Genomic DNA, 25,743 nt, shown 5'->3' on the forward strand with positions numbered 1-25,743 from the left:
AAACAGATGGGAAGTCACATACAATGAGACAGAACTCAGACTGGATCAGTCGTTTTATTTGTCAGATTAGCTATGAAGCAGTGATTAGAAAATCAAACATTATTGTGTGAACTAATTTTTATGTTCTCCAAACTTGGCCAGCAACCGCAACACTTGTTTCACCACATTTCCCAGAATACCTTTCAGGGACACCCAAAGTAAGGTGTTCTCCGTGCTGTACATACATTTGCAGGGAGAGTGACAGCAATAGCAATGTCAGAGAGAGAAGAAAGAAGACGGATGTGGCGGTGTTATACTTGATCCTGGTGAAAGGTGCACAGGGTTTTACACTCTGCTATACTGACAACCTGCAAAGATAAAGCCCTGACTCCACTGCACTCTGGTCTGCTGAGGCTGCGGGGGAAATAAGTATTTCTGCCTCTACTGTGGATTTCTCTATGTACGGCTGTTGATGTTTTAGTAGCTGAAAGCTTGGGCAATAAGTTAGAAAGCCAGTTTTCCATGGGAATTAGAAAAGTAACTCTAACAAATAGGTCCAAAGAGGGAAATACGCATTGCTGTTTTAAGGTGAATTTATTATTATACGCTGACAGCACAAAATGTTTTCCACAAAGAGTTTAAAATGGGAAACTCCTGAAATAATGCCTGCTGAAGGAGCTACTAATGCTGAGTTATTCCACTACTGAAATAGTTAACTTTTAAGTCTTGACCTTCCCTTGCTTCCCTGCTGCAGTATTTATGTGCATGGACAAGACTCTATCTGCATGCAGACTGAAGAATGCAATTAAAACTTAAATCTCTCGTCAAACACATCACAGTCCCAGACAGGCACACCTAGTTCATCGGTCCCCTCTCTAAATATTATCACTCATATCAAAAGCAAACGCTACAAATCTTGTCATTTACTGCCTGTGCTGGCTCTGTTTACATGCAGAGAAATGGTTAATGTGAGAGACTGAAGAGAGATAAAGGTACAGAGCTCTCAGAATAATTCATCCTAATTTTCAGGTTTTCAACACGATTCTTCAAATTTCTTTAGAATGTTAATCTTCACTCTATGTTTCGGTTTTTTACACGATATCACGTCACTTTTTTGTTGTGGTGCTAACTGCAGATGGAGGGCCAGAAATGATTTTGTGCATAGGAACCACTATAGCACATACTCAAAATGCCAATGTTTTGCGTTGTTTGTGGTTGCTTAGATTGGTCAAACCAAGAAACCAGGAGGGGCTTTTATTGAGTACCAAATGTTGTTGTTCATAAGGGTGAAAAATGCAAGAAACTGACCCAAAAAAAAATGCAGAAAAAAATGGCTTGTTAACTGTCTGCGGTCGGGAAGAGCCAAGTCAGCTAATTGTGAAAATGGTGTAACATTAGCAATTGTTTTAAATCTATGGTGATAGATTTAAAGTAATAGCTACAAGCAACACAACTAACACTTGTTAAATAGGTGTTTTTTTAAATAAATTGTTTCACGACGATCCGCGTCTTTAGTGGTGTTTCATCAGACCTTTGCGAGAGGTTAACCTAGCAAATAACCATAACGTAAACGTCAACATTCAGCACCAGGGAGCATATGATCTGATTTTCTGTGTAAATTTCTCTCATAATTTCATCTAAACTAGCCCAGAAAATTCTCTCCTCCATTACGTCCATGGCAGTTTTCACTGGCCCTCTGTTTGAATTTAACGTCACATGACTGCAAACAACCTACTGATAAATTTATGGTGCTGTCCGTGGATCTGTATTGTACCTTTTTCTCTCAGTCCCCTCTGTCAGTTTCTTCTTCGATCTATACATTTCCCTGAACTTTATACTATAAATACTCAGTTCTATACTACTGTAGCCAATTTATCTATAGAGTGCTGTCACCTTCATGTAGTCACAGAAGAGCGAGAGGATCATATAGACACACTGCTGCCTGTACTATTCCTATAATATTACTATAACATTTCTTTGATCATTCAGTAGCATCTGCGCTGCTGAAAATACAGACCAAACCATCTCTTTAACAAAATATTAAGGGGAGACGTGACTACAGATCTAGTTTTTACCATAGGGTGAGGGGTCTGGGTTTGAGCCATCCGCCCTGTTAAAAATGAACAAATCTCTGACTGCCCTCAGGTTTTGCTTTCCCCTTCAGTGTTACACTACCTTTAATCTCATTGACTCTGCTATAAATCTTTAACAAACTTCTTATTGATGTTCTTTTTAAAAATCAATATCTCTGTTTCATTTTGGCCATTAGCATTGCTTAATTGGCAGACAGAGAAGCGTTTTGCCTGCAGGGTTTGACCATTACCTGAGTTTTCCTTTGAAGTCAACCGAACTTGCGATGCAGCATTGAGCGTCTTGCAGATTTCATTTTTAAAGTAGTGGGTCACCTTAAAATGAAAATTCACTCTCAGTATCTACATGTAAACATTAAAGGCTAACAGAGGCTGCTTTCACTCACTGGAATCTGCTGAGAGAGAGTTGTAAATGACAACATTTTCATTTCGGAATGACCCATTCCTTTAAAAATATCTCTCATTTAAAGATGAGCCATTTTGCCCAGTTCACATATTGCTGTATTTGGGCTTAGCCTACTTTCTGGAAGACAATGAACCAGTTAAATTGAGGCTAAATGCAACCTGAGGAGAACATCCATGCTGCTGAAGATAGCTTTTAGCAGTCAGCCATCCCACATCGCTATTGTTAGACATCATTTATTTCTAAAGCAACTCTGAATTCTGAACTCTGAATAGTTAAGACTGCTGCTAAAAGTAAGCTAGTTGGACACAGCAGTCATATTGTTTGTTGGCTCAGCTCAAGCTAACTATAATGATTTGATTTGGAGATGAATGTAATGCATTCACTGTGAGGTTACTCATTCCTGTTATCACTAAACAATAAGGACCAGTGTCATTAGTGGAAGCTACTCAATCTATTGTAGACTTTAATGAATAGTGTTGGACTGTCTTCCAAGTTGGAAATTACATCCTGACTATGCTGGAACTCAAATAGTACAAATGTGCAAATGACATGCTATCCTCACAAAGCTCTTTTTGTGTCACATCTCCTTTATTTTTAGGTGCAGGGAAAGGTTGCACATTTCATGGCTGCCATCACTTTGCATCTCTTGCATAAGCATAGATTTCAGGTCCCTCATGCTCTAGCTTGTTGCACGTGGTTGACCTTGAGGTGGTTTTACTTTGAAAAGGTGTGCACACATAATGATATGCCTTGCATGGCATTTCAAGTATTTTTATGATATATTTAGAGAACACAAAGAATACGAGCCTTTCTGAATAGGAATACATGACATGTTAGCATGAAGGCGAGGTGGGATAAGAAGGACAAGACAAAAGGTCATTGTCTAATTAAAGGAGTCTCTCCCGTGTACTGATCATATCAAGGCCTCTTGCTGAAAAACATGATTAATACACATGACTGCTCTTCCTTGTCATCTGGGTGACAAGTTTCGCTGCCTCGTCATGAGGAGAAAACCGAAGGCTTTCCACAGAAAGAAACAGTTTTTGCAGCAGTGGCTGTAGTTTTATATATTGACTCATTACTTTAGTTTCTGCTGAGTGGCTGAATTGATCATGAAATTGATATGTCAGATGGAGAAGAAAAAAAAAAGAAGACAAAGCTCAGAGTTCAGATGTCTTGTTTGGATCTAGTTGTGCATGGTAATTGGTGAGCTGTGGCCCGAAGCAGAACTTACTGAGCCAAACAGCAGCTCCCTCTTCCCCAACAAAACAGACGTGGCACAAATAGGATTCGCAGAGTCAATGTTTCTTAACAAGCCCCCCATCAAAGCCCTATTTGGCTATTCTTGGGAGACAGCATGCATCCAATCCTGAGTATTAGGAGAGAGGCCTGATATTTGTTATTGTGATATTTATGTCCCATAGAGTTCATAGATTGCTCACCACATTGTTTTCCACTCCCATAAAGGACTGAAATGGGCAGAAGTGGCCCCTGTGTTTATCACTGTTTATTTGTCTCCGTTGGTTTATTAGTTTGTGCGGCGCTGCTTTGTTTGCCTCCAGCTTGCTTGACAGCTTGCCTCCACTGGGAATAGAGTGGCCTCGGTGTCCCAGCTCTAAATATACACCAATTTTCACCTGACGTTCAGTTTGTCTAAAGTCACTGCTGTTGGGGGGAAAGCCTTTCAGGCTTCGAGGAAATTGCGAATTTCTGTGCAGTAATGTAGGTGATGGGACAGGGTTTAAAATAACTTTGTTATTCCAGAAATGGAAATGATTAAAATGGAATTTGCACACACTAAAAACAGATTTGATTTATGTACAAAAGATGAGTAGAAAGCGGTCGCCAGCTCTTTATAAAGGAAAGGGGTTTTGGTCTTGTTGCATACAGATAATCATTCTTTTTTATTGTTGTTCAACTGCATGTTATAATATAGGAGGATGTGAAATTTCATTGGTCATGTTTTTTGAATAATCTAGGAGGAAAAACGTGCACACTATACAAATGTGAATATATGTAAGGAGTAAAAACTCTTGGCAGATGTTTTTCTGCTCAGAAAAATAGACAGTCCCTTTGAAAACAAACAAGATGATAATATTGATCCCACTCTTACATCTGTACAGTAAATATGAAGCTGCAGGCAGCAGCTGAAAACACCACGTTTTACAGGGGTTTACGTGCCTGTTTGTGTTTCTTGGCTGGGAGATGTGAGGCCTACCAGGCAACCAGCGGAGAATCCAGGAAGCTAATGGTCTCGGCCAGAAAAAGAGCCCGGCACAAAACACGCACAAGAGTGGTATCGATCTTCTCATCTAACGCACGAGAAAACAGCAAATCAACGTGTTCCTCAAATGTCCTAGAAGTGCTTAAATTTGGCATAAAATGTGGTAACACTTTACTTGAAGAAAAGATTTTGTGAGTTTTTGATTTGTTCGAATCAGAGTATGAGTGAATTCATCCCATCTTAATTGTGCAACTGAGCAAATAATTAAGAGATGTGAAAAGAGTTAGCTGGGATTTGATAATGAGCGCTATGATGATGTGTTTTTGATGCAAGACAGTGCACTTCAAGTAAAGTGTCACCCGAAACCTCCCGCATGTTTGATTCTCACTCCTCTCTCTTTTCTTTACATTGCTCCCGCCGCAGCCCGGGTGTGTGACAACGAGCTCCTGCGCTGCCAAAATGGCGGGGTGTGCGTCAACAACATCCGCTGCAACTGCCCCGCAGGCTACACGGGCCTGCAGTGCGAGAAGCGTCGCTGCGAGTCGGAGCTGGGCGGCTGCGGGGGCCCCGATTCGGGCCAGGCCCCCCTGACGCCCCCGTCCTCCGTCACACTGCTGCTGCTGCTGCTGCTGTGCTCGGCACTGCTGAGAGAGGCCTCCTGCCGGCCCGCCGTGCTCTGAAGAGACCCGTGACCTGGTGGGAGTGACAAACCCCCCACCACCTCTACCTTAACCTTCCCACCCCCCCGTTCAAATAATCAACAACCATTAAACAAGAGCAACCATGAGCTTTCTGGACTGTACTGTACTGAGCTTCTCTGCCGCCAGACTCAATGGACACTCGCGCTGACAATAAAGGGAATGTGCCCGACAAAAGAGTGCAAAAACTTTTCATTTAATTTCAAAGAATATATAGAAATGGAAAAAACATATACTTCTAAAAATACCAGATATTATTAAAAAAAAGAGCAACTGAGCATTTGCCTAATAAGAGTAAAATGAGCAAAGAACAATGAGACTCCCTCCCCCTCTAAGCCATACCAGGTACTCGAGCTCCTTCCAGTTTGAGAAGGGATAACCGAAGATGACAGACTCGTTCACTTCCTCTCTTATTGCCACGGCAACAACAGCTGCGACCAATCAGCTCTCGCACGAGCCGACAGAGGCCGCCGATCCCCCCGGGATGCTTCTGTGAGTTAATGTTGGCTGGACTGATGCTGGAGAAATCTCAAAGAAACCGTCCCCGCTGAACGGCAGAGACTGGCCTCGGAAACATAACGGTTCCACTTCACCACAGCGACAAACAAAAAGAGGAGAAAACACAGGAAGCATTCTTTGCTGTCAGTGCATTGTGGATAGAAGGAAATCTGTCCGGACTCCACTTTGTGACACAGAAACCTTGCCCACGTCGATCCCTCTCTGGCTTTCTGTCTCTCCTTTGAGCTCTATCTCATCCTCCCTCCTGTTCATCCTCCCTCCCGTTCCGTCCTGCAGTCCCCGTCCCCTCGCCATGCTGCCACAGACCTGTGCTTTCGTGAACGTTACTCTGTAAACCCTTGTTGGTTGAAAGATTCTTTTGTCCGATGTTAGTGATGCACATGTGTAAGAAGCCCCCTCCCCCTCCCCTCCTTCCCCCCTCTTCCAAAAAGATACTCCAATAAACCTGTCTGATTCTTTTTCTATCTTAGAGCCGCCACGCTCCCTCTACGATCATGGTCAGAGGATAGTTTTCACCCGAGCAGACAAGAGGTGCATAGAAAACCATTGGTGTATTTGCAAGATCTTTTCTCGACAGAGCAAACAAAAAAAGAGTCATGTAGTCCTTTTGTATCTTTGCCGAACTGTGATTGAAAAAAGGCAACCTTTAATGTATCTATTTAAGACATCCAAATGCGCAAGCACTTGTTTATGGTTTTCTTTTGATTTCCATTTCTTTCAATCACCTACTTTATTTGTTAATATTACTTTTAGTTGTGCAGTTGATTTTCCTTTGTATTGGCAACGTGCTGGCATCAAAGAATATCAGTTTACATATACAGTATTAATAAAGTGTAATAAAAATCCCACCAAAGGACGTTATAAATGTTTTGTTCTTGCTTTAACACTTGAGAATTTAAGTGAATAAAAGTCTAAAAATTAAACTGTGTTGATCGTGTGTTTGTTGCAGGTAGGCGAATCGTTTTGTTGTTTTTGAACTTTTGACATTAATAAGATTATCGATGGAATTAAGTGTGGTTTTTTTTTAAACAATAACATAGGAATTCAGTGGAATTCATTAATTATTAACTTAATGTAAATATACAATGTAAATACTACTTAAAATATATTTCTTAATTGTCTTTTGACTTGAAATGATGAGCTGATGAATGATATTGCTTAACTTCTTAAAGAAACACGATAGGAGTACATGTCAACAGACTTCCCAGCAGGCATTCTTTCTCTGACCCTCAGACCCTTCTTCTCTGTGGTTTGATGGGAACAGACGATGATGGTAGCTTGCTGTGTCTTAATACCTGTTGAGACAAGTCATGGTTGTGTCTTTTCAGAATGACGAAAACAATGTTATTAGCAAATTTAATGCCTAGTGCCATATGCTACTAATGTTAAAGTGTTTGGGGGCAGTTTAATACGATGCCTTTGTACAAATTCTGCATTGAATGATCAAACTGAGAAAAATGCATCTTAAGTTTATTGAATTTAAATTCAGTGAGCTCCAGCTTTCACGGCTAATGACACTGAACTAATTATTCAGCTTTATTTCCGTTAACTGACAGCAGGGAAACTTGAACCAGCTTAAAATGTTTTACAGTGCATGTTTTTGTCACCTTTTCCTTAATATTACAGCGGCACACCATACTGAGGCTGCATTAACATTTAATTAACATACAGAAAAAAACAGCAAAGGAATTTCAATCACAGCAGCAGAGTGGCTCAAATTAAGAAAATCAAACTTTTTTGGACGCTTAAATCTCTCTGCAGCACTATTTGGGTATTTACTGTTGTGATGAGTGCATTACAAATTAGAAATCTTAGTTTATGACTTCTATAAAAACGCTTCAGGTCCTTGAAGTGCTGTTACTGTATTGTTATCATATTTATATCTGCACATCCAATATTCGCCAAACACTTGAGGTGCAGCTTAAGAAGTGCTGACACGTTGCATAAATCTGTGTATCAGCTTTGGTGATATTTCCGTGCTATTTATCTTGAATTCAATCTGGTAAAGATTTGTTTCAGTGGCATGCATTGTCGGAGGCACTGAATTAAATATTTACAACTATTGATGTCTCCCAGAGAGCCTGTGTTCAAAGCTTATATAGTGGGTCTTGTCAGACACTCGACAGTTCATCCATAATCTGAAATATTCAAACCGCAGCTCCGGCTAAACAGACTCCATCCTTTTATTTAAAAGTTTGACACAGAGGAAATAAAGGAATTTAGGACCATTGATTGTTTTGCCAATAGCTGATATGGCCTTTTTTTAACTGTATATGTTCTTTTCTTCTCAACAGGACAGTGTTGAGATTGCAAATACACCTTTTTTCTAATGTGTAAAATATTTACTCTTTCATGCCAACTTCTTATTATTTTCATGTATATATATATATATATATAATATTCTTGGTTGTGTCTGATCCAGAGCCTCCAAATCCCCAAATCAAAACTTCATGTTTTGAAACATCTTCAGTGTACTGTAGCACCTTTACTGAAATGAAAATGAAAGACCTTTTTCATTTCGCTGGCTTTAGATTTTGTCTGTAAGTGCTGGAGCTGCTTTCCTTTTTAAAAAACACTTTTTTCTTTCATATTCAATTCCTTTTACGTTTTATTGAACTGAAATGGTTTGTCTGATTTCTGTTTCTGTAATGCTGAGGAGTAGCCTAAAAAAGGGTTATATACAGTATCTTTCTTTTTTTATAATTTTTACTCATTGATACGCCAAAATTAAAACTAGATTGAATTACTGCTCAGAGATAACAAACTATAACAAAACTCTATTGCCTCAACCACTGCTGTGTGTGAGAGAGGCGTCGGACTCCAGGGACGCCCTGGTAAATTCAGTCAAAGTCACTTGTTTGTCAAGGTCCCCTACAGTGGCCCTAATTTTAACCATGTGTTCAGCCCAGGTGTCAATGCACCATGCTGCGTGGAGAATTAAAATAGAGTTGACGCCATTTGGGAAGAGGACTTCATCCTAGATATCTCACCTCCAGCAGCTGTTGGCTGACCCAACCATGAAGCATCTCTGAAATACCTCGGAGCGAGCCGTCCGCTGCCAGTGGATTATCTCGACCCTGTAATGTGCTTTGTGGAAATGACTGGTGAAAAGTGTTTAAAGGGGCAATGAGTGTGTTATCTTTTATTTCTGCCCTGTAGCAAAAACAGAGTGGAATTATCTGTGGGGGATCAAAGACTCAACAAAGGCATTCCAGCTACGGAGGCAGTAAATGTTTCTTTGGCTCTATGCCGTAATTAGCTGGATTTATAACTGTTTGTGTCACTCACAGGCTACTGTAGCTCAAAGGGACAGGTGTCTTTGTCAGATTTGTGCAGGTAAAAGATAGGACTCAACTCCAGTAATGCAACTCTAAACGTGTGGAGGACTTCTGACAGTCGTCTCAAAGGGAACACACTTCTAAAGGAATCAATAACTTCTCACTTTGTGGTGGACTGTGTGTTTGTGGTTCCCATTTACAATCAATGACGATGCAAAGCTGTCCATTTTCTCATCTATTTCTGTGTGGTACCTGATGCCCCAAAATTGCAGTGAATCTTGAGGCTTTTCCCACTTGCTAGTGAGCCAAATTGCTTTCTGATGCATCCTTAGTTCTCAAACTTCAGGGGTCTTTATCCATCCACCATACTTGGATTGTTTGGTGTCATATTTAACATTTCAAGATGGTTAAAATGATAAAATGGAATAAAAACATTCACACATTTAATGTTTATACAAGGGAAGGATAGACCAGGAAAACATTTGTTGTGTTAATTAGCTTAAACTTCGAGATAGATTGAAGTACAAAGAACACGTTTGGAATGAGAGATGGGATACGTGCTTGAATTTGCACCATCAAGGAAAGAATGATTTGACATTTAGTGAAATTTGCTCATTCTCTTGCCAGACATAAAGACAAGTTAGGCTTACACTGAGCTATTTTCGCCTCGGTGCAGTAACTTCTATGAGTCTTGTCAACAGTATATTAATGTGTTCATTAGTTTGCTTTAGAGGTGCTGCTGGGCTGAATTCTTTTACCTTTGGAAAGAGCCAGGCTCGCTGTTCTCTCTGCTTTCAGTCTTTATGCTAAATAAGTTAACCATCTCCTGCCTGGAGTGAAGCAAAGATATTCATGAGCACTGTCTCCTAGAAATTGCATTCATCTAGAACTAATTAGCAACAACAAATATGTTTTGAAGGAAACATTAAAACTGAATTTCGTTTTGTATACAAAATAATAAGAAAATGTTGTTTAAGGACCTGATAAGTCACCAAGATGTCGATACTGAATGTGCATTTACTGACACCATATTTCATTTGTTTTCTGCCAAACTAGACAGTCCTGTAATGCACTGTCCAAGAGTAACAGCATTATTCAACTTATTACAACAGTTAGCGCTAGCATTCAACCACTTCCCAGCTAACATTACTGTTTGATGGTGTTACACAACACGATGGGCGGAAATTAATTCTGAAATATCACCGTACATATTGGACACATTAACTTAAGCCTGGAAGTAAAGTGCACTTGATGTAGCTGCCAACAAATTGGTGAGTGAACCAAAACTGTAAGATTGCAGGCTGGAAAGCCAAACACTGAGCTGAGAGTTACTAAAAAGCTCTGTGGAACTGAAGTCCTGCAGGGTTGACTTTCACAGGAAAGCAGTCATGTGATTCATTGTTTACGTACAAAGCCGCTTTAAACACATACAGACCCAATCTGATTCAATTATAAACGCAAGGCTGCTAAAATACAGACAGTGGCACTGTTTGTAGTACTTGACGCACTCTCACCATGAATATCCAGGCTTTCCCTTTGTCCAGGTCAGGCAAGTCATCATATTAGGTGTCCTTGTTTGCCAGAAAGTGTCTATCCCTGACATTCTTTAAAAAAAAAGAAGAAGAAGAAGAAAAAAGAAATGGCATCTGTAGATATCATGAAGGACATTGCAGAATTGCACAGAAGTCTGAAAACTCTGATGGGCCAGCTCTGCTTTACAGGAAACTGCGTATTGTGCAAATAAAAAGATGTACCCCTTACAATAAAAATCATGTTTTTCTCATCCCTGTCAATCTTACAATGTGTCAGAGACTTGTCATAATGTTACTGGCTTTCATGTTAAATGTGATATGGCATTTCATTTGAATGAAATTGTCTGCCATAATCATAGAATGTAATAAGCTTCTTTTTTTTTTTCAAGAAGAGGAGACGTCTGGGAGCATTGAGCGTTGCTTCAGTTTCTGTTTTTTAAACTGGTCTTTTGTGAGAGGGCAAGTGAAAACAAGCTTAAGCAGCCTTACATTACATCGGGCTGAGAGGTATTGACCTTTCCCCTGCACTCTTATTCCCGCTATGGTTGTGATGTGTTTGTTTGTGTGATGATCAATGCACTTATTGAACCACACACAGCACTTATTGATCAGTGATTCTTTTTCCTACAGTGGGCGCTGAGTGGTTTCTCCACACTGAAACTAGACATCCAGTCCGTCCATTAAGGGATACTAAAGCTGCTACTCAGCTCGAAGCCTTCATAGAGCGCAACTGAAATTGTTTGATTTTTTCCCCCTTTATAAATGGTTCTTTTAAGGAAGTATGAAGGTTTTTTTTGTTTTTCCTCTGGCCCACACCTTTCCTTTCAAACCACACTAGCATTAGCATGATACTCTCAATGCTTGGCTAACTAATGAATACTCTCAAGACTTAATTCTTCAAAGTACGGATTCCTTTGGCGAAAAGCACACCTGAGAGCTTCCACAGTGATGTTACCAGGGTAGTACATCTCCCTGCTGGTGATTAAGTGTTACACATCAAGGATTCTTACTTGAGTGTTGTATTATTTTTTCTTAGGGGAAATATGAAATAGTCAGTTCTTGTAGTGTTTGGAAATGCTGGATATAGGCAGCTTTTTATTGCCAAGATTTCAGAAGAAATATTCGCAGTATTAGATTGATTGGTTTAAAAGGCATAGTCACAAACATATTTATGCCTGCAATATGAAACTGCGATCTCAGGAAAGAGTTTCAATAAAAATGCAACATTTTTGGCGTCGTTGTTGCAGCGCTGTTCTGTTGAATTGTGTTACATTGTGCATGTGATATTCTATCCCTAACAAGAAAAAAAAAAGTTGAAAGACATTTCTTTTCTGTATGCAAGAGCATGGCTGTGCAGACATGAATGAATGAAAGATTTCTTCATTATGAGATTCCCATAATATCAGCACAGTCTGTTTATTCAGTGCCGGGCCACATCATACATCGGCTGAGTGCGACAACACATGGGAGATAAAGTGATTGAGCAGTGAGACTGAGGAGTGACATCTTGTTGAAGTGAAAATATTGTGCAGTGGCACAGAGTTAAGCCATCGGGATTCAAGCTTTATCAGACTTTTTCCCAGTACTTCAAAATCCTTGACACTCATGATGACTTTCCAGCTGCGAGCAGGGAATGTTTGAAATGCTGAAAGCGAAATTCCATCGAGGCTCAACACAGTTGATGGATGTCAAACACTGCTCTCATGCCAGGGAGAGTCAGGAGCGGAGGGGAACCGACACCAGCCACCATCTCATGAATGGAGCAGTTTTGATGTGACATTTTGGCATTGACAACCTTTTCCTGCACCACGCAATGATGCACCTGTAACTGGGAACCGTAACCAAATGTAACTGGAACTTCTGTGAATGAAACTGTAATGAGAATAATCGTATTGAAGATAGCAATGCTGGCTGATGTGCCTTGGTAATACTATAGCTGTACATAGAAAGTGGACAGAAAACAAACCATGACTATGGCTAAGATGGGAACATTTGACATTATATGATATTATGGCAATTAATGTGCAGTAATACTAATGATTTTATATAACACTGCTATATAAGATGTGGTCAAATGTGGTCAAATGTAAACTAAATCTAAGACAAGGCTCTCTTCAATTTACCCACAGCTAAGATATTTAGTCACTGAAAACCCTGATGGGCTTTAATATAAATTAAAACATCTTAAATTTATGGGCTTAGTCAATATGCTCAGAAATGGGAGGAAGATTACTCCGGAAACAAATTTACATCACTGGCATTGTTTTTTTAAAGCATTACTTTTAAGTCAGCTACAAGTATTAACAGGCTTTTTCACAGCAGACGTGAGGCTCGTTCTCGATGAACTGCACACCGCCTGGGAGGCAGAGGAAAACAGGCAGCAGGAGCACTGACAGAGGTCACACTGAGGACAGACAGTCTCCAGAATCCTTCACAGCATCGTCAGGAAGTCAAAGAAATATTTACATCTAGTTAGACCCACTTAGATAGACTAGAACATTCATGTTGGGCATGCAATCATATCAGTTTGCAGATATATATAAAGAAAGTGGCAAAATAAAACCAATGCAGAGGTGCCAAAAACTGCCCTGAATGCCACTTGAGGCTGGCTCCAAGTCAGTCCCCATAGACCCCCATGTTAAAATGCCCAACAGCAGAAATAAACATGTTTACTGCCTGGTGCAAAAAACGCTTCTGATAGCTAATTTTCCCATTCATGACAAGGGGTGAATTATTATGTAACTCACTCATTAACGCTTCAGCCTCAGATTTACTGGCAGTTTGGTGGAGCCAGGGACCGCCAAGATGGCGACGGCCAGAGGGCTGTCTCTGAGCTTCAAAATAACTCTTCAGAAATCTGCGGGTGACGTCACAGAGACTATGTCCATGTCTTGTACAGTCTAGGAAATAAATCAGCTGACCAGACATGCTGAACCTGTCCCTCTCAAACTACACACACTCGTTTGCAAAAGTTTTGTGTCTTCTAACACTTTTAAATGTATAAATTACTACAGCTGTCATCTACAAGTTGACAGTTGTTCTATAAGAACTATAAATATAAATCTCCCCATCAACCGCACAACATTTAGTCTGTTAATAACACCAAAGTTCATGTGCAACATGTGACTAATAAAATCTAAATCTCTAAATAGGCAAATGTATGTATATGTCACATTGTTTTGCAATCGGAGGTGAGAAACTGCAGCACCTTTCTTTGCTGCTTTGATCTTGTGAGGTTCTTTGCCTACGTTTGCATGATGTTAGAGCAAATCTTAATCAAGTCGGACAGAAATCCAAACAGCATGCATTATGTGGAGATCACCAGCTATTGATTCTGCACAGGCCTGGCTCATCTCAAATGAGCCTATTTTGACATTAACATACATTAACATACATAAGACACAACATTGACGATGGCTCTGTTCTGGCCAAGTGTCCTAGTAGTTCGAGACAGCATGGCAGTGACATCAGGACCCTGAAACTGAACCAGCTGAATGGAATTCAGCCATCCTTATTGTTATTATCAACAGCTGTGATTTATATTAACTGTGACATGTCAAATGTCTTCAATAAACAAGGCTTTTTGAAGTGAACGCCTTCTAAAATCTCACCTCAATTTGTGCCTGAAACAACAATGGCAGACGACCAGTTTGTTTCCGTTTGGTTAGCACTGCTAGGTCTAACTACTGTATGTACAAGTTTACTACTTGGCATTTTTCTACAGCGTGAATCATTTTAACATTAAAAACAACAATAGTTTGAGGTTGATGTAGATTTTATTGCCGCATTCTGGCCCAGCGTGCTTGTTTGACTGTTTGGAATCGCTTTTTGCATTCTCACGTGTCGGGAGATATTCTGTCAAACATGTGCCCTCATCCACACGCAGAATTTAGGTCACTGAAAATGGAGCGTTTGATGAACTCTTTCCAGAGTGAAAATATTCCAAAACACAAAGACAGGGAAAATGGACTCTTTGGCTTGTGACGACACAGTGTGTGGCGTTTTATCCTTTATGTGCATGAGGCGTTTTTGTGCCATGGCAAGCCTGGCCAAAATAGTGCTGGTGCCATCCTCACTAACAGGACTTTTTACATCTTTACACATAAATGTACAGTTACTTTTCCACTTAAAGGAACAGAGGCGTCAGAGTGGGCTGCAGGGGTCACTGCTACATATCCAAAACTCCCAGTGACTCAGACTTCACCACCAGCTAGTTGAACCCACTGGATCCAGTTGCAAAATTATGAATCCTAGATTCATAATATGGAGCTTGGACCTCCAGAAGCCTGCCATAAATAGATTTTATTCAGGCTTTTGATTGGACAGCATGCTGTCTGGGTTACGGTTATATCGCCACCTGTTGGTTTGGCATGTTCTTGACAGCACGTCAGTGGTGTTCTTACATTTTCATACAGACAGATTGTATTAACGACAGTGCTTGTGTGCTTGTGTGGAATTTTTTTTTTTTTTGAGAATGAAAGTGGAAAAACACGGGGACAAGGGCTAGGAATTATAAGAAGTGCTCGTTGTCCTGCTTTAACATGCAACAGGAGATTGAGGGAGGTGTCAGTGGAGCAGTCTGCACAGTCTGGGGAAAAGGTCTAATCAGGCTAAAGTGGAGGCACCTGTGTGAGTGGAGTATGGCTCAGCAGAGCCTTTAAAAAGCCCACAGGTTGTTTCAGGCTGACCTTTTCATGCATGTGTCACAGGCGATCAGAACTGAGTGTTGTTTTCAGTATTGCAGTATGTTCTAAGTTTCTTGATACCTTTAGGGCTAGTTTTATGTTCAGCAGATTGATTAGAAATACTTGGGTTGTTACTCGCTGACAAATAGATGTCATTTTAATTTGGAAACAGTCGAAACAGAAACAGGCTGCCGTACAGTATAAGGCTTTCCATTGTGAGGCTTTGCGAGAACAGTTGAAGCACACCAGCCTCACGTCACAGTTCACTCAGTTGCATTCTCATGTCAAAGTCAAAACTATAACAAGTGGCCGAATATAGAAGTGCTGAGATTTGAAGTAACAGATTGTTTGCTTTCTGTGTCATGCTCTTCCCTGCAGTGTGTATAGTATCAACCTGAGTACACACTGGCCGTTTTCCACAGATGTAGTGTGTGCTGTGGACAAACAGTGTGTGCAACCACAGTGTCAACGCTCTGATACACTGATAGACTGAACAAACACAGGGTCGACGAAAAAGTCACACTGCTCACATGCCAGAATAAAAAGTCCTGTCAGACTGTAATGTTTTGTTTTCTATCTTTTAAGCCTTAACCACACATATACGGGAATTTTATTAAAACAGGTATTTTCAGGTGGCATCATTTCTCAAACGCTCCATTTTTCATGTGCACATGGATACACAGAGACCAGGGTTAAACGCTGTTTGCATGTGAACAAGGGGCCAAACACAGAGGAAAATGTTTGTTTTGCAAAATATCCGCATGGTCAAGGTCTCGGTTTCGACTTTTTTCTCCTTTTTTGCCATAAATCCCACAAAACAAGTTAAGCGTAAACCTCTCATTGCCAGAATAATTGTTGTTAACAGTTAGCAACTAATTCAATGAATCAAAGATGGAAGTGACAGTCATCTCTGTCATAGTGATGTCACTGTACGGCAGATTTGTTTGACAGTAATGTCTTGGTGCAACAGGTATTCATTCATGTATTTTCTCTTGCAGGCAGCCATATCAATGTTCACTGATGTCTGTGTTGTACTAATAAGACCAGAGACAGCTGTCTCGTCAGAAATAGAATTGATTCGGTGCCATGCCTGTGGCAAAACATCTGATGTGCAAAAACCCTTTTAGACATGTGAGACTCGCATCTTTAGCTTCTGTAAACCACACTGGGAAGAGACACCAGTGGCTGATTTTCAATGTGTTATTAAATCAGTCAATGACAGAAAACGTGTCAGTCACATAGCTCTATGGATTTTATATGTGGGACCATGCTAGCTACATAATCTCCCCTCTGCTGTTTGTTTTCTCCAGGTGTTTCAGGGAAAAATGAGGCCACACTTGACAGATAGTGATATGTTCATTTGAAGTTTCTTTGACTTTAAAGAGAAGGGGATGGAGGTTCGAGATTTAGCATCACTGTGGCGTTGTTCACCTTCAAAGAGGCAGGCTAATTCCTGCTAACTTTGATGTTTCTGCAGGTACACCGTGTAGTGGAGATAGGAGTAAAAAGGTGACTGTCTGAGGAGAGAGTGATGCCGCATGCTGCCTGCTAACTACGAACGAGGGGCCAAGATGGTCATCTGTGCCATCGTTAGCCAACATTCCTGTACCTTCCCTTTTATTGAGAGAACAAAAGAGCATCTCTGGTGCTGTAAATACAGTTTGCTCCACTGCTGGCATCCCTGCAGCTTTAATAAGGATGGGATAATCAGCCGTATTGTGGTCCAGTCCTCCTAATGGGAATATCTCAGGAAAGGCTCCGGCAGCGAATCAAACAAAAAGCATTTACTGGATGGTAAAGAGACAAATATGGCTAAAAGTCCTTCGGCCTGGCAATTGGACCACTGGGCAACCTCCATGGTTTGGATAGCACAGCGTGCTGGTTGGCAGCTCCGCAGCTAGAACCAGAGAAAGGAAATGAGAACCTCCCTCTTTGCTTTTCATCTACTGGAATTAAAGTGCCCTTCAGCAAACCAACATACATGGATATATTAAAAATGTTTAAGAGAAGCTTGTGTTTGAGAGGTGCAGGAAGTATTGACACCAAAGTGACGTTTTTTACTTTGAACTTATCTTTGAAGCCCACATTAAAAAAGGATAATGAGAGAATACATAGGACGCTTTTGTTTCCTGAATCTCGTCCAACCAGCTGAGAATCTCTCCCCATTCTGGTTTGCGCTGATGAGCAAATGCAGTCGGTAACCTAGATTGTTGCCTAGGAAGACCGTCATTAAGCAGCCGTCTCTGAGCAGCAGAAAATACCTTTTTTGCTTTCGCTTATCCCCAAGGACACAAACAGGTGTGTGAGTGAAATAATTATGCGTGGCATGTTTGCTCTAAAGTCTTCTGCACAGCTTTGGTTTGCTGCAACTTCAGTGATGAAGATATAAATACATCTGAGCCTACCGTGATGGCAGTTAGCATTTCCTGTTTTAAAGCAGTGTTAAAATGATATCAAATGCAAAGCCATTGTGTTGGGTACCAGATAATCAACCACTTACTCAATATTTAACAATGAATGGTTTAGTGATGTTGGTAGAAAACTGTCACTGAAAGCCCCTTTCAGTAACTCAAGATTTTCACACCATCCAAAGATCCAAAAATCCCTCTGCACAATCCCAAAAGGCCAACGGTTCAGCTTATGAAATATATATAACAGTATATAGTCTTACAATGCATTTTACACCATAATACATGAAAATCATCACTATCCAGACACTGGTAATCACTCCACATGTTTATTTCCCTTTGCCATGTGTGGAAATCCACAACAACAAGTACTTTCAGGATCATAAGAAAATCTGATCTGTGGAAAGGAAGGAGAACATTTACGGAATGGCACTGAAGAAATAATGAGAACATGTTCCAGTCCAAAAAGATGAAGAACACCTACAGAGGCACACTCTCACTCACTCATGCACACAACACACATAACAATATAGTACTGACAGCTGCACTGAACATTGTTATCCTGATTAAGAGGAGGTGTTAAAATGTGCAACATTTACATCCACAAGACACTAATAATGTAAAACTGTCCCACTATAAAAACCATCTTATCGACTGTAACAAAAATGGTTCCATTCATTCTCAATAACCTTGAACATAGATGGCAATAAATCTTTAAAATAAAAACACATTTATCCTCTTGCTGCTGATCTCTGGGAAATGCAGAGCGAAAACAGAGCAGCAGTGACCGCTCAGCACCAAGGATAAAAGAAGAAAAAAACACGGATCACTTACACTACCTTGAAAGGATTTAAGACAGTAAGAAGCGGTAAGATCATTTGCATATGACCTTGGGGAGTGTTTTGGTATGAGACAGAAAGGTGCTTCTCCGTCCGAGGATCTAATCAGACAGCTTGATTAAACCCGTGCAGACCCCCTGTTGCATGAGGGCTTTGCAGCTCACGTGTGTGAGCGTACACTCATTCAAGAATCACTTATCAAGGTAAATGAGCATCAGTCAAGGTCTAAGATGCACTACATACGTATCTGTCACAGTGCCTTCTACTTCAAGTCTCTACCAAGCATTTCCTGCGTCTTGGTAGACATTTGGACATGACATGAAGAGAAAAGGAGAGTTTTTAAGGTGTCAAAAAAGTAAAAAAGTAAGTTTTTTTTGACGGGGAAAAAAAAGATGTTTGGATCTCATTGTGATGGTGATGTGAAGAATTAGCAAGTGTGTTTTTCCATTTCACTGTGTCACTAATGCTTCGGATCAGCCCACAGTGTATACAATATCAGCTAATTAACTTCCCTTTCTGGCCTCAGTCATGCTCCCACTCGCTGTCAGTCCTCCCTCTCTTTTCTCTGAGCTCCTCTGCCACCAGTCCTCCTCACATCCCTCCTCTTTCTCTGTCTGCCTTTTTCGCCCACGTTTTCCATCTTTGGTAATTTGGCCCAAGTTCATCTTGTCACCTAACGGATTCCTCAGCAAAGTGAAAAATGACATTTTGGGTCGGGGACTTCAAGGATGGTCAAGTTAATGAATGACCACCAGATGGCCCTTATTAGGCTAATGTGTTCCCCCTCTCTGCAGCCCCAGCTCTCGCCTGGGGACTTAACTCGCTGGCAGCTAGTGTATATGTGTGTGCATTTCTGTTTCTATGTTTATGTGTGTCTGTGCATGTGAAGTATAGAAAGCAGGGGGGTTTAACTAAATATGTGTTGTTGTTGTTGAGTTAAATCAGGTTAACCTGAGAGGATGAAAGGACACAGCATCTCCACGTTAACCCGGCTGCTCTCTGGTTTGATGGGGTCAACTGTCCACTGCTGTCCCGGTCACTCCAGCACCCAGCTGACCCTCAGCCCTCCCCATCTGACAGCCTGACAGCAGCCACCGCTGCTGCGCTCAAGTCTGAAGTTTACATGCAAAAAAAAGGAATCAGAGAATGTGCAGCAAGGCGCTTTCCCTTCCAGTCTGACCGCGTGTTAATTGCCTCATTTATAATCCCTGCTCATCAAAATGAATAATTGTTGCAATGCATACATCCACCACAAAGACCTTTGTTAAACTCCAGAATTATGCTAAACACAGTAATTAATTGAGTTTAATTTATTAGATCGTCATCAGTGTAAGCTGCCTCGGGGCCTTTGTGTTTCCGTAGGTGAAAAGTTGTAGCTACGAGAGATGAGAGCAGAGCTGTCAAATCAGTTTCAAAGGAGGGCCGCCGGAAGCTGCTCAACGAGTTCCTGGAGGCCTCAACATCTTCTCTCACCAGCAGATGGGATTCTTGATTATGTAAAAGATCCTTTCGTACAAATCACATCAACATGTTTTGTGAGCAGAATTTAATCAGTTAAACGGTTGACCAACAGCAAGCAGTCTTGGCAGTTTTGACCTTTGAGGGGATGGAGAGCCAGAGAGTCCAAAATAGATGACGCTATCATAGCTAATTAGCTATGTTGCCACCTTCAGTTTTATTTAATCTTCTCTGGTTAAATAAACTGTTCAGCACAAAAGAGAGAAGCTGTGGATGCATTGTCCAATTAATCACCAAGCTAAGCTAACGATCGAACAAGCTTCTTAGTCAGTTAGCAAACTCATTAGCTTTATTTTCCCTTGAAAACTAGCGCTAGCTCTTTATTTCATTTGTAGTTCGGGAATTAGGCCGCACATTGCAGCTTTTTCTTTTTTGCGGGTCATTTATTTCTAGTATCGTGATGTTAGTTGTACTGTAGCTGAGCAGGGCTAGTTGCTTTGTTATTCTGGCTTAGGGTTAAACTAAAAAGTTAAACTTAAGCTTCACAATAAAATGATCAGGAAATGGACAAACTGACTGAAACTCCTCATCTGGTTTTATGCTTCTCTTGTCTCCCCTAAATCAGTCTGGCCTTGTAACACAAATATAGTTACATATGTTAGCAAAACAATATGCTAAATAACGCCAGCTACAGTTAGCCTTAAGGTAGCTAGCATTGCTTTTATTCTTGAGATGAAGACAGCTTTTACAATTACAATTAGTCATTTGGCAGACACTTTTATCCAAAGCAGCGTACATATGAATTCACACACCGATGGCACAGCATCAGGGGCAGTTTTTGCCATGTGGACTGCCAAGGCCAGGGGTCAAACCATCAACCTCCTGATTGGTGGATGACCACTCTACCTCCTCAGCCACAGCCACTCTTTTAATAAACTTCAAGACCGTACAAAACAGACTTATGGGGCCATGATATTTTCACTGCTAGGCATTTGATACATGCTTTAGATACTGAAAATTACAGTTGTCACACAAACGCTGAAATTCAGACTCAACATGGCTGACTCAGAGTGATGTTTTTACATGCTACAGCAGGAAAAATATGTAAATAAAGGCTGAACTCCATTTAGCTGCTTCACTTCAGGGTACTGATGTTGTGCATGCCAGCTCGCTGTCACGCTGTCTTGACTTACTGGGAACAGAATGGAGCCATTGTTAATGTTATTAGCAGCACCTGTGCTCCCATTATGACAAGATAAATGGTTTGCTGTGAAAGAGGCCTATAGCACAATACGTTGCAGTAAATGTACCGGCCTCTTTCAGTCGAATTGCACACTCTGTTCGCATGCCCTGACAACTGACATTCGGACGACAGCTTAAAAGGGAATTCAGTTGGCAAATTTAGTTGCATTAAATGCAGCTAACAGATCTATGCCATGTGAGCGACCTCATAAATGAAATGCAACTGAATGAGCAATTGATGCGTGAGCGTGGTTGCCACTGCAGACTAAATAGGGCAACAACATCGTTATCCATCACGCTGAAAGTGTAAAACTGTAATAAGGGAGTAGGGTGACCTCAGGCGGGACTGAAACTCTTCGTAGTGGTGGTGTGGTGCCATCAGCGGAGGTTGGGACATAACTGCTGATGCCACCACATTCCCAGGAATGACAAATGGGATCTGAATACATCTGGAGGTGCTTCAGGGGACACTAGGGAATGGGCACACTGCGAATGGCACGATTGCCAGTTGAGGTTAGGAGGGAAAGAGAGAGTTGAGCTCACTCTCTGCTTTGCCTCTAAGACCCCAAAATAGAAGCCCTGCCTCCCACATCTCCATCATCTCTCTGCCACACAGGAGGAAACAGGGGTCTGCATACATAATGTAGAGACCTCTATGGGCGTATATCAGTAACTAAACTACCTCTTGCCACAAATATGCTTAGAGCTACAGTATGAAAGTAAAGTGTAATCATACATGGCTGCAGCTGCATGTCAAATAAGACACATCCACGCATTTTATACAGCCAATGGGGGATTTGAGGCTTGGTTGACCTTGTGTTAAAGATAATCTGCTTTATTGTTATTATTATTATTATTAGCTTATTGATTCCATGTTAACCAACAAAAGGTCTTTGTTTTTCTTGAAGCTTTCCTCCCTTTTTCCTATCTTGAAAAAGGTTGAAAAATCAATGTGGATGCTTCAACCATCTTAATTGATTTTGTCTTATAGATAAATATAGGCATAGCTAAATACTATCACAATGGAGAAAGTAGTATTGCTTAGTTAGCATATTAGCAGTAACTGCCACCTCTGCAGCCCAGTGGAATTCATGTCATTTTGATGTGGTGCTTTGAAATGACATACACGGATGTATTTAATTAAAGAGTAATTAAACTCATAACTTTGAATGGAATAGAAAGAAGGTCTACGCAAGGTCTATTATGTAAGGTCTGTGACAATGGTTATCATCAGCTTCAAAGGAATAACAATTGAAGGTTTTATATATCTTTTATGCAGTTTAGCTAAGAGCCTTAAATGTTTTAATCCTTTTTTTTCTCAGTTTTCTACCTTCACGGACACACACAGAGATGCAGCATGGTCCGCATTCACACATGCACACAGACATACTCTATACAGCAATTTCTATGGATGTGAATCTTCCCAGCAGTACCTAAAATAAACGTATCTAGCATTTAAACAAGGTGCACTGGGGACTGTGTTGAGCTCGCACATAACTGTATATCCCCATAGCAGTTCACAGGCACAGGACCAAACCAAATGCTCAGGCAGTTAATGTGCCATATTATAAATGTGATAGTTATGTAAATAATTGAGATCGCTGTCTCTAGCAGTCGTTTCAGCCGTGAAGATCTTGTAACACAAGGTTTATGATGCTGGAAAATCCTTCCAGCCCAACTTCAATAATAGAAGGCATGATGAGCTAATGCAGTTGGAACAGAGGGGCAAATGAAATGTAACCGAGACAGTAGCTTACCATACAGAGTGATAGTTTCCCTCGTCTCCTCTGCCAAATTGGAGTGGATCAGTGTGTGCTCCAGCCTCCCGTAAAAACCACAGGGGAGGCACGAATTCCAGGATCTCTTAGATATGTGAAAGTACATTGGCGGTGTTGAAATGAGCACAAGTGAAAATACTGGTTTAGAAATCAACTGGAGTAAAAATGAGAGCACAACTGAAGTTAATTTACCCAATTAAACTTAATGTTCCCCGTATTTATCTTTAAATTTCCCCTTAGGGTGCTTCAGCGTTAGATATCACATTTGCACATTGTTAACTAACATCACATACATATTCTGTGTCTCCCAGCGGTGCCTTGAGGCAATATCACATTTATATTGAGGAAAACGTTCAAATTGAGCACGCCATGTCTTTAAGGCTGCCCCACTACATGAAATGCAAATTTCTAGGTGCCTTTATGTACATTTACCAATAATCCAGTGTGACAAATTTGGCACTTGAATTCTATACAATGTAAGTCTGCCATGGTGAGTCAGCTTCAGTTGTTTGTTCCAAACTCATGAACAAAATAAAATGTGAATCAACAGAATTCATCTGAAACGATGACAGTTTGCAATACTTCTGTTAAGTCACCAAAACTTGCTCCCTGTTCAAAAAAACTATTGGGATACACCCAAATACACCTTTTGGTCACTTCTTATACTGCATCAGACTCTTTTCTGAGTAATTCTATTGCAAAATCTATTTCTAAATTCATAAATATCACTGGCAACAGGAAACTCCTGACGTATAGAAGGTTTTCTTTTCCATTATTGTTTGGCAGAGATGAAAAATTTGGCTTTTTAAAATTTTGTTTTACAGCTGTTGTGTCTGACCAGCTGCTCTTCCCGGTAGCATCATCATGTAACATATGTGCACGCACACAGGTTGTCAAATACTCACGCTTTGAGGCAGCTCTCACTGAAGAGAGCCTTACTGTATATGTCTCAATGAGGCACACTTTTACTTTAAAATAGCTCCAATGTAAACCCATGTGCAAGGTGACAGGCTCTTGTCTTCGGAATTCGTGCACACCGTTTGAATTTGCTAGAATGGCGGACCCTGCCACCGCTGCTGTGTACAGAGAGGTTGCACACACATTAAAGCACAATAGAGCCAGGCATCAATGCATCATTATGAGTCTACTAGTGATGTACAGACTGGGGCATTATATTTGTTATTCATGTAATGTAAAGAGTTTTGTTCCGCTTTGTGATGATTTACTGTCATGTAACCATGGTAACTAACCCATTGGAATAATTTAGTTGATAGCTGTGTGGGAAATCATTTCAAAATAACAATAAATGTATATTCTGCATCAAGTGTAGTATTATGACCTTACATTATGTGTTATTGCTGCTTCAAGACACATTTCTTCCAGCTACAGTCTGACTGGGTCACAGGTGTGTACTCACCCACACCTACGCTCTCCAAGTTTTTCGGTACTTTTCTCTACTTTCTATATCAATTCATGCATTGAGAAAAAAACTAGCGTGGAACATACAGGGTGTCATCACACCCAAGAATTTATTTATAGACTAAACACAAGCGCAGACTGAATGTAACTGCTGCAAGTATCAAATATACATGTGACTCCAGATAGGATGCTTTTGTCAAACTCTTTGTGTATTTCCGTGCATTTGGACTCAGATTTGTTTCTAGGTTCTGAGCGAACTCCGCTTCAGCTGCTGGTGTTTGATGACCTTGAAGGAAGGAACAGCAGTCTGTATGTATTCTTTACGGATGTGAGGAGCAGAGTGTTCGAAACTGCATGTATAATGTGGCTAAATAAAACTTGGAGTAAGCTTTTCAGGAAATTAAAGGATTCATCTTTAAGCATTCCATAATGCTGATTATTATTGAAGGCAATGTTTGAGCCACCATCTGTTACCAGTGTGTGCGTGCGTGCGTGCGTGCGTGCGTGCGTGCGTGCGCGCGCGCGCGCGCGTGCGTGCGTGCGTGTGTGTGTGTGTGTTGGGGCATACATTCTGTACAGCTTGTATGTGTTTGTTTGTATTGTCACTACGACAAAGAACCGCAGCTCTGAAAGTGCACTAGAGTATGCCTTCATTTCATGCCGCAATAAATGCAGTCACCCTGCACACACTTCACTACTGAGAAATGCCAAGCCATGTCAACATGCACAACACGGCTATAGAGGACATACGTCCCTCAAATCAGTTCTGACTACGTAACTATGCATGAGAAGAAACTAAAGAGAAAGCTAGAATAACGTAGCTGCAACCTGTAAAGAAGGATGCCCGTAAAAGCTGATACCGGAGTGTTAGTGTGTGTGTGTTTCTGAATGGGCAAGTGTGTGTGTGTTTGTGTGTGTGTGTGTGTGTGTGTGTGTGTGTGTGTGTGTGTGTGTGTGTGTGTGTGTGTGTGTGTGTGTGCTTTATGGTGATGAGCTGTCTGAGTGTGTTCCGTAGACAGCACCTCGGTGTTTATGCAGTGCTGATAGTCTCCAGGAAAACAGGGGGGAAAGAGTGCTGCTTGATATTTACACACAGCAGCCATACCGTCTGGCAATGATGATGGCTCCCTCATGGCCCCAAAAGACAGCAGTAAACCCAGAGAAGCAGGAGCGGGACAGAGTGAGAAA

General features: G+C 40.9%; 2 protein-coding genes across 7 annotated transcripts in view; both read left to right on the plus strand.

Annotated features, from left to right (window-relative positions):
- The window catches only part of ntng1a (netrin g1a), a 101,510-nt gene extending 95,844 nt beyond the window's left edge, over positions 1-5,666 (plus strand). For all 6 annotated transcript variants that reach the window (XM_070985514.1, XM_070985515.1, XM_070985516.1 and 3 more), the window contains one exon: positions 5,123-5,666. In XM_070985514.1, coding sequence (XP_070841615.1) covers positions 5,123-5,379 — 257 coding nt within the window. In that variant the 3' untranslated portion in view covers positions 5,380-5,666. The remainder of the gene's footprint in view (positions 1-5,122) is intronic.
- LOC139346483 (crystallin J1B-like) overlaps positions 1-25,743 on the plus strand; it is a 394,609-nt gene that overhangs the window by 270,095 nt on the left and 98,771 nt on the right. The gene's annotated exons all lie outside the window — the stretch shown is intronic.

This window comes from Chaetodon trifascialis, chromosome 18, assembly GCF_039877785.1.
Source record: "Chaetodon trifascialis isolate fChaTrf1 chromosome 18, fChaTrf1.hap1, whole genome shotgun sequence".
In the NCBI taxonomy this organism is placed as follows: Eukaryota; Metazoa; Chordata; class Actinopteri; order Chaetodontiformes; family Chaetodontidae; genus Chaetodon; species Chaetodon trifascialis.